We start from the raw sequence: 10,743 nt of genomic DNA on the forward strand, positions 1-10,743 counted from the left end.
AATATCCATCTCCAACTCACGAGCCATACTAGACCTGATGCTGGGAATAAGCCCCTCAATAAACCGGCGAACCTTCTCGCGAACAGTAGAAACCAAAGCTGGTGCATGTCTAGCCAAGTCGGTGAAACGGACAACATACTCCAAGACAGTCATAGTACCCTGGCGCAAATGCTCAAACTCTGCCCGCCAAGCGTCCCTGAGACTCTGGAGAACGTACTCTCTTATGAACATATCTGAAAACTGAGCCCAAGTCAAGGAAGCTGGCTCATCCGGACTGTCTAACTCATAAGCACGCCACCACTGATAGGCGGCACCTCGAAGCTGGAAGGTAGTGAAGAAACCCTGCTTGATCCTGATATACCCATGGTACGGAGGATACGGTAGCACTCCTCTAGAAATCCAAGAGCATCGTCTGAGGCTAGTCCACTGAATGTAGGAGGCTGATACTTCTTGAACCTCTCAAGCCTCTTCTGCTCCTCCTCTGAAGCTACTGCCCTCTCCTCGGGCTGAGCTAGGGCTACTGGTTGTACAAGAATAATCTTTGGGACCTGATCAACATGCAGTCGCTGCTCAGGAGAGCGGACGGCGGGATTCTGTGCTCCTCCCTCGGCCTGGGATGTAGCTGCAGGAAGGGGAAGCAACCGTGCCTGAGCTAGAGTGGTGTACATAGTCATAAACTGCGCCAGAGTCTCCTGGAGTGCTGGAGTAGTAGTAGCAGTAGGTGTATCAGGTGTCTGGACTCCGGCTGGAACTGCTGGTGGCACCTCAGTGTCAGCTCGCGCGGGAGCTCTGGCTGCACCACGTGCGCGTCCTCGGCCTCTACCCCGGCCCGGCCTTTGACGGATCCAGTAGGGGGCACGGGTGCCTGATCATCTCGGGTAGCACGTGTCCTCACCATCTGTGAGAGAATAGAAGACAGAAGTTTAGAATTGCGATATCAAAACCTCGCACGACAAGGAAATAAAATGAAGTGGAATTTTCCTAACAGTTACATAGGCTCTCGTAGATAAGTACGGACGTCTCCGTACCGATCCGCGAGACTCTAATAAACCGGCTAGTGATTCATGACTCCTATGAACCTAGAGCTCTAATACTAACTTGTCACAACCCAAGTTTGCCCTGCATGAACTGTCGTGACGGCACCTAGTCTCTACGACTAGTTAAGCCTAACAATTTTGGAAAATGGAACAAAATGCGGAAAACTAATAAAAACTGAAGATAAACAAATGTAGAAGTGTATAATGCCGCTCGGCATATACTAATACAAGATCTCAAAAATTGAACAATTTCCAAAATCCGAAATCCCATGAATCACAAGCTAAGAGATACATAAAAAGCTCTAACTCCAGAAATGTCTATCAACAAGGAAAATACAGAAGGGCTAAACAAGTACAGAAATAGAAAGGGACTCCTCGGTCTGCGGACGCGGCAGATATACCTCGAAGTCTCTACAAAAGTGCCTCGCCTCAAGGGTGATAAGACTGAGTGGGAGTACCTGGATCTGCACATGAAAATCATGCGCAGAAAGGGGCATGAGTAAACCACAGCGGTACTCAGTAAGTGCCAAGCCTAACCTCGGTCTATTAGTGACGAGGAAAGTCAGGGCCCTACTGAGGTTAAATGAAATACAAGGTATAACACTATATAGTAAGATAGTATAGTTAAGTGCAACAGTAAGAAGTAACACAGGATAGAAAGAACAACAACAGCTATAACAGAGATAAAATAATCACGGAAAGGAATACAGCACATACAGAGATAACAACCGAGGATCTCCCAGGATACCGTCCTGTAGTCCCAAATATAAATATCCAGTGAATCCCCTGGGATACCGTCCCGTAGTCCAACTCATAATGCGCGGGGATCTACCGGAATCCCGATCCGTAGTCCTAAATGTAAATACTCAGTACAGGGGGAATCTACCCGATCCAGACCCGTAGTTCCAATGTAAAAGTGCAGGGGAATCTCCCGGAATACAAATCCGTAGTCCCAAAGTAAACATACAGGGGGATCTCCCGGGATACCGTCCCGTAGTCCCAAAGTAAATACACAGCAGCAACACGAAGAATACTCAATTCAATCAAATTTCACACCAAGGTAATAGAGGTATTTCTAACCTAGCATGCTGCACATAATCCAAATAAGGCAGTTGAGCAAATAAGCAATTAAGTCAATTAGACATGCTTCCCTAAGCTAACAGCAGGCTTAAATTGCAAGTAGTATAAATAGGGAAGGAAACACAATTTTAGTTACTTAGTGAAAACTGAATTTTCAACAATTAGCACAAGTACGCATTCGTCACCTCACGTACAAGGCATTTCAAATATCAACAATACCAAATCCTAAGGGGAGTTCCCCCCACACAAGGTTAGGCAAGCCACTTACCTCGAACTGGTACAAAAATCAACCCGAAACCACGCTCTTGCCACGAGTACTCGACTCCAAATGGCCCAAATCTATTCAAATCAAATTGCATAATGTAAATAAAACTTCAGGTAACTGATTCCACTAATTAATTCTAAGCTAATACGCGAAATTAGGAAAAATGACCAAAATGCCCCCGGGCCCATGTCTCGGAATCGGGTGAAACTTACAAATTAAGAATCCTCACACTCTCACGAGTTCATGCGTACCAAAATTACCAAAATCGGACCTCAATTGGTCCCTCAAATCACCACTCAAAGCTCTCCAATATCAAGCCCTAATCCCTCAATTAATTTCCACTAATACCACGATTTAACAATGGAAAAATGATCATAAACTCAAGAATTGAAGCTTAGGTAGCTTACCTGACTGAAAACCTCCGATTTCCCCTTGAAATTCACTGCCCTAGCTCACTTCCCGTCTTCAAAAATGGAGAACTTAGCAAAAATTCGCGAAGGAAACCTTATATACTTTATGACCCAGGGATTCCGCACCTGCGGTCTAACCCACCGCATCTGCGGTTCTCACTTAAAGGCCTAGGACCGCACCTGCGGTCGCTCACTCGCACCTGCGCCATCGCAGATACGTCCAGGCATCCGCTTCTGTGGCTCTTCGCGACTCACCTCTTGGCCGCTTCTGCGGCTTGATTCCGCATCTGCGGGAGTCGCACCTGCGGCCTCTCAACCGCAGATGCGGTTATGATAGCAGCCATAAACTTCAGCTGCAACTCCAAATTCCTAACTTTCCGTCAACCATCCGAAATTACCCCGAGGCCCCCCGGGACCTCAACCAAAAGCACGAACAAGTCATATACCACTATCCAAACTTAAACAAATCTTCAAAACACCTCAAACATCATCGAATCAACCAATTAGCATCGGATTCAAGCCTAGAACTTCAAAAACTCTCAATTTACGCTTTCGATCAAAAAGTCTATCAAACCTCGTCCGAATGACCTGAAATTTTACACACACGTCACATTCAACACTACGGAGCTATTCCGACTTCCGGAATTCCATTCCGACCCCGATATCAAAATCTCACTATCGAACCGGAAACTTCAAAAATTCAACTTTCGGTATTTCAAGCCTAATTAACCGACGGACCTCCAAAATATAATCTGAACACGCCCCTAAGCCCAAAATCACCCAACAGAGCTAACGAAACCAACGGAATTTTATTCCGAGGCCGTCTTCACACTGTTCCGACTACGGTCCAAATTCTAAAACTTAAACTCTCATTTAGGGACTAAGCGTCCCAAAACTCTCCGAAACTCCAAATAAATCCTCCCGGCAACTCACAATCGCATAAACAAACACGGGGAATGCAGTTAATACGGGATCGGAGCGTTCATTCTTAAAACGACCGGCCAGGACGTTACAACATTTGTGTAAGTTGCTTAAACAAACTTCGCTTAACTCTTTGTTAAATACTTTTTCTAGATGTTTGGGCCAGTTACTCATGACAATCTACTTCTTTCATATTAATCACTTGATATTTGATATTATGCATGTTTCCGTATTCTTTTATTATGATGAAGTTGTATAATTACATCTTGCAATAGGAGGCATTTACCAATAATTACATGAAACTAATATCTTACGGCTTTATAAATATTTGGGGCTATTTATCGCGCTCATTACTAAGTATGTATTTTTTAAATATTTGTTGTATGTTGTACTTTAGGTAACCTCTTTTTCATTTCTAATGATAGATATATCAAATAAATTTACAAACTTTTGGCTTCTTAAATTTCTAAAAATCTGTAGGTTGCATACAACTTATCAAAGACTGTAGAACATATTTTACTAATTAAATTATTTCAAAGGAATAAACTACAATAAATAAATAGTTGTGTCAAAAAAATTCTTTGAGAGTGGAGAGAAATAATTGTAGCAAATCTATAAAGGTGTTTGTGGACGATTAAATAATAATCTTTGGATAGAGTGCTGTATATTTACATCAAACAACAAAAAATACGTTCAATGAAAAGATTACCCGAAAAATTTCAATTGAATACTTCAAAAACAAATAACTATTGCACTTCTTTGTACTGTAAGAACCGCATTGACGAAGGAAAATAATACATTGAATTGACGTATGAATAAAAATGTTATTTTATAGAAGATAGAACCGGTGCAACTAGGTTTATTTATAGAAAAAAAATACTTTTTTGAATTGGAGTTTGAATATTTATTGATACCTTGTAAATTTAGATTTTTATGCAATGAAGTTAATAAAAAATGAGATAGAGCTCATTGGCAGACACTTTATAACCTAAGCAAGTCTCCTACGTAATTAATGTTTACAAGAAAATTAAATTATATGTATAAAAAAATAGGGAAAAAGGTCAAAATTGCCCCTGTATTATTGTCTATTGGTTGCTTGTGCCACCCGTTATACATTTGGGTCATTCTTGCCCCTACCGTTAATGAACTTAAACTAAATGCCCCCAACCCTAATGTCTATACATGTTGGCAGCTGACCACATAAAATTTATCCAAGTCAGCAGCCACGTCAGCTTCCACATCAGCGGGCCCACCAATTTAAAAACCCACTACACCTATTTACATATCCCTCTCTTACCAACAATTAGGGCTCACGACCCCAATCCTTTTCCTTCATCTTCAATATCTCAAGGAAGTTGTTCTTCCCAAATTAGGTGTCGTTGTGACATCTTTGCAAACCACTTCACTTCAACGACTCCATTAAACCCTGGAAGGCGATTTTTTAAATGTCCGAAGCCTAAGGTTAGTAATTGTGTAACAAAAGATCTAAATTAGTAACTGTTTGCTCTAATTTATAGTGTAATAATAACGATCTTAGTTTCTTCTGTGATTTTTTTGTTTTGGACAGAATCGTTCTTGTGGTTATTTTGAATGGGAAGATGAAATCTCGTTCTCCAATGATTTGGTTACAACTAAAGATGTAACATCATCTTGGGAAGCTATTAAAGATGATAGGGATAAATTGAAAGAAGAATTAATTGCCCTGAAGGCTCTACACAAAGCTGAAGCTGCAAAAGTTACGAAATTGGAAGGGAAGGTTTTGAAGACGAGGATGATGCTTATGATCTCATGGGCACTTTTTGTTGGATTTGTTGTGGCGTCGATGATGAAGTGAAAGTTGATGAATCTTGTTGATGATGCTAATGAATATGTTTTGTTGTCAATTTTATTGTCGTCTGGAATTGGATGAGAAGGTGTTATGTATGTTGTTTCGAACCTTTTATATTAGACCTTGTAATCTTAGTTAATGTAATTCGAATATATTAGTTGTCAAGAATTAGTTAATGTAATTCCAAGTTATGAGCTTGTATCAATCTCAAATTAAAGCTTATATTAATCAATTTAATCTTAGAAGTTGTTAGTTCTTTTGTGATGAATTTTGTGTATTATTAGTTGATGTTATGGGATGATTAACATATTTATGTCAAAAAGTATGGACAATTTACCAACTCCATTCCCAACCTAAAAGCTGGACAGTTTCATGAAGGCCTTTTTGTGCCAAAATCTGGGCAGTGTTACAATATTTTGGTCTAAAATGTGGACATTTACACTACACCACTTATGTCAAAATGTGGTCACTTTCACAAAGGCCTTTTTTGTGGCAAAATCTGGACAATTTGACAATATTTTAGTCTAAAATCAGGACATTTTCACTACACCAATCATGTCAAAATCTGGACACTTTTACAATACCATTTTGGTCCAAATTCTGGACAGTTTCACAAAATAACCTGTTAACAAAATCTGGACAGCATCTATAACTCATAAATATTAACTTAAACAATTCATAAATACTAATTTCATTCATCATAAGGGGATGTCACATTATCACCCCAAAAACCTACATAAACAAGTGATAACAAGACATTAAGTTTCCCAACCTAAACATTCAAACTACATTCAACCACAAACAAGGGGATGTCACATTATCCCCCCCAAAAACTATCACAATTAGGTGATAACATGACATCCGAGTGAACATGTCACTAACTAAACAGCCACACTAGTTTAACAAGTTTACTTGGCTAATAATTACATCACAACCAAAAATATACTATCATAATAGAGTCCAGAACACCAGAACTGCTGGCTTTCAAGTCTGCTTCTTCCCATTACCCTTGTTTGCTTTCAACTTGGCCAATCTTTGCTTGTTAAGCTAGTTACCAGTAATAGCATTTTTTCCCTTCCAATGCAGCTTCTTTGGTGAGAATGGTAGGTTTGATGGCTCACTCACACCACTGGCATCACCAACAAATCTGATTTCCCTTGTTCCAATTGCTGCACTTTGTAATTGCCTCAGTTGTAGCATAGTCTTTGCCTCAGAGATACTTCTTGGCCTTATAGCTATTTCAGGCTCAGGCTCAGGGTCAAAGTCTGGGTATTCAAAGTCTGGAAAAGCACTAATGCTTGGTTCTTTCCTCTGCACTGAAGGTGTTGGCATGAACACCATGTTGCTAGATTGACTTGTTTGACTAGGCTGACTTGGCTGAGGGGCTGACAGATGAATTTCCTCATCATTGACTTCTTGTGGCACTGGTGCAGCAGAGGGAGATCTGGGCTGTTCAGATCTGGGCTGTTCATCATCAGCTTCATCTAGTAAAGTTCTCTTCCTCTTTGTCTGCTTTCCCTTCTTGCCTCCAATGGGCTGCTTTCCTTTAGAATGCTGTTAGTAAGACAGAAAGTTTTGGTTAGTTGTTGAAACAGAAAGAACGATAGAAAAAGTAATGGTCTTGATTACCTTTGCACACCCTCTACCATTGTGTCCAGGTTCACCACAGTTGTTACATGTCATTACCCTCCCTTTCCTTGACTGAGACCATTGTCCTTGCCTATTAAGTTCCTCTTTTTTTTCTCTTGTTCTCTTAACCTTTGGTCTCCCAGTCATCTTTACCAAAGGTGGTGGAGCCATGTACTGTGAAGGCTCAATTTTCCAGAACTTTTCTCCTCTTACTGGTTGTAACTTATGTGAGTAAATGTGGAGATAAGTCTCTTTGGTAAGGTACTAATGAATCTGACTTAGAGGGTCCACTTTCTTGTGCAATAATGCACATATTGCATGAGGACATGGAATGCCACAAAGATCCCATGCCCTACAGGTACATTTCTTCAATCTCAAATTCACAATGTGCCTGTCACTATTTTCAGTCACCTCATATCCATGGTCTGCACTGCCATTAACATGACACTTCAATGCAATCCTCATGAATTGGTTGTACAACTCCATGGTTTTAGGACTGTATTTATTTCCCCATGACATCACCTAAGCTTCATGTTCATTAATCATATTCATCACCTTGATTCTAATATCCTCAAGCATCTTAATGATTGGCTTGTGCCTTGCTTGCAAGATCCAAGCATTGAATGACTCAGTCAAGTTGTTGTCTACAGCTTGGTTCTTGCAAACAGTATCAAAGAATGCCCTACTCCAATATTTTGGTGGATACTTCAACAAATCTTCCACAGCTTCCTTTCCATCATCATTTACTTCACCCATATTCTTTATCTGATCTTTGAAGTCCTCTTCATAAGTACTCCATGCAGCCCACCAAAGCAATTTTTTGAATTCACCAGAACCACATCTCTTACACCAATTTGCTTCTATATGTCTTACACAAAATCTAAAGTGAGACTCTGGAAGAACAGTTTGGATTGAGTCAATCAACCCCTACAAAAAGCAATAGATAACATCAGATAAAAGTTAACAGAAGTCAACAAAAAAATTGAAAATAATAGTACAAATAAACAGTACATACCTTCTGCATATCTGATATAAATGTGATCCCTTCACCCATTTTCAGGTCTAGTGCAGTCTGTAGGTGACCTAATAACTACTTCCAAGTTAGTTTTGTTTCTTTGTCAACAATAGCCCAAGCCAATGGGTAGAAATGATTGGCAGAATCTTCACCAACAGCTGACCTTTAGCCTTCCCTTTCAAAAATGTTCCATCCAGTCCAATGAAAGGCCTCAAACCACTCTTAAACCCAGACTTTATTGCTTGAAAACAAATATACATCCTTAAAAACCTCCTTTTCCCTTCTTCAAGAGCATCTTTTGATAAGTTAATTATCACATCACTCCCAGGATTGCTAAGTTTCAATTCATTGGCATAGGCAAGAAGCTTATTATATTCATCTGTAAAACTACCTTCAAGTTTCTCCAAAATCATTCTCTTTGCCCTTTTGCACTTAGATTCACTAACATTTACATTAAATGCAGCTTTCAAGCTTGCCTTCATCTCTCTAATCTTAATTTTGGGGTTATCTTGCAAGCCTTGTTTAAAGTAATCAGCTATTGTGTTTGCATGTACTCCATGATTTTCAAATGCAGGTTCACATGTGTGCTCAGGCTCTAAAGTCTTGAATTTAACCCCACCCCCCTGAAGAATCCTTAGATATATGGCAAACAAAGGGGCAGTCACCAACACAGATGTACCTAAGCCTTGTAGGGTCACTTTTAAGTTGCTTAGAGTTATACCCATTTGCAAGAGAATACATGTTGATCATTTTCCTAGCTTCAGGTATATCTTTAAATGTCATTGACCTATCTAACTCTTTATAATCAGTTAACTTATCATTGATGACCCTCTTCTTTTGTAAAAAAAGTTGCTCCGAATCATTAGAATTAGGAGAATCAGAATCAATAGCAGAATCATTTTCCTCACTATCATTATCACTACAATCAGTAGCAGCTTCAACTTCTACTGTGTGTGACTCACTATGAGTGACTATATTAGGTACATCAAGTGCAGGTTCACACTCTTCTATAGCAAACAAATTAATAACATTACACTGTTCATCAACAAGGTCCAATAGTGTCCTAATCCCAATATCCCCATCTATTTCATAATATCTACCGCCGGGACCCTTTACTATTAATTGCTGCACCCCTATATACCCAAACTTTGTATCAAATTCAGCAACTAAGTCAGCATAAGAGAGCAAGTCAGAGTCAAAACCTTTATTGATGTGCACATTCTTCTCTTTATACAACAGGTGTGGCTTACTACTCCATTCTCCACCATGATGAAAAACTAACTCAACTAGCACCATCTATAAAAGGCTGCATAGTAACCATGAATAATGTTAATACAGCCTACAATAGTAAATGCATAAATAGGTAAAAAAAGACAAGATGTACAGAAATAATAAATAAACATGTAAGTAAACAAAACAGTTTGATAAATAAAGGGAATAAGAAAAAGGTACAGAGGTAGATGAATAAAGACACAAAATTGAATGAGGTACATAATATTTCTGTATGCATATGGGGGACCACATAATAAACTATCAAACTTAGAGTCCCACCACAATAAAATAAGGAATAAACATATATGTAAGAGACCCACATGAGCATCATCTTCAAAGTAAATGCAGGTGAAACATGGGACCAAATAACAACAAGTCAGCTATTAAGAAATAGCTAAAATACTTTTTCAGTTAAAAAAAACCCTAACCGACCCTTCTTTAAAAAACATAAGGGACCACACATACTTGAAATCCTAAACAATAGAGATATGTCTTCTAAAATAAGTACCAAATATCATCAATTCCACCAATATACCCTAACCGACCAGTAGAATCAGACAAATAATTAGGGTATAAAGGTGAAAGTCACATGTAAACACAAACGACAAAAATCCGGTCAATATCTGAGACAAGAAACACCCTAAACGACAAACCACATATCTGAAACAAGAAAAACCCTAAACCACGAAGCACAGTCCAAAAACCCTAACTTTAACATAAAAGAAATACGAACCCTAAGACAAAAATACTTCATTTATAAACAACAACCATATCAAGCTAGTAGAAAAGTTCAGCTTTGGGGGGAAATCGTACCTTGACAGCATTCAACACTGAAAAATCGGAGTTTCTTTAGAACCTTCCACACTTTTCTCTCTCGTTTCTATCGAATTATTGCGGACCAAATGACACTCTTTGCACATTTGGACGGGTCTATCATATTTATTTGGTGGGCAAACGGGTCATGGGTCACGGGTAAGAGAGGGATATGTAAATGGGTGTAGTGGGTTTTTAAATTGGTGGGCCCGCTGATGTGGAAGCTGACATGGCAGCTGACTTGGATAAATTTTATGTGGTCAGCTGCCAGCGTGTATAGACGTTAGGGTTGGGGGCATTTAGTTTAAGTTCATTAACGGTAGGGGCAAGAATGGCCCAAATGTATAACGGGTGGCACAAGCAACCAATAGACAATAGTACAGGGGCAATTTTGACCTTTTTCCCTATAAAAATATATACAAGATATCGTATTCTATTTAAATGCACCATTAAATTTTGCAAAGGAAGAAATA

General features: G+C 39.3%; 1 protein-coding gene across 1 annotated transcript; it reads right to left on the reverse strand.

Annotated features, from left to right (window-relative positions):
- Nucleotides 1-8,271: 8,271 nt before the first annotated feature.
- Nucleotides 8,272-9,481, reverse strand: LOC109212099. The gene is made up of 2 exons (XM_019375707.1): nt 8,865-9,481; nt 8,272-8,818 (listed from the first exon to the last, which is right to left on the reverse strand). The coding sequence occupies exons 1-2, from the start codon at nt 9,479-9,481 to the stop codon at nt 8,272-8,274; spliced, it is 1,164 nt and encodes a 387-aa protein (XP_019231252.1).
- Nucleotides 9,482-10,743: the final 1,262 nt, after the last annotated feature.

The sequence above is a fragment of the Nicotiana attenuata genome, unplaced genomic scaffold, assembly GCF_001879085.1.
Source record: "Nicotiana attenuata strain UT unplaced genomic scaffold, NIATTr2, whole genome shotgun sequence".
Taxonomy (NCBI): Eukaryota; Viridiplantae; Streptophyta; class Magnoliopsida; order Solanales; family Solanaceae; genus Nicotiana; species Nicotiana attenuata.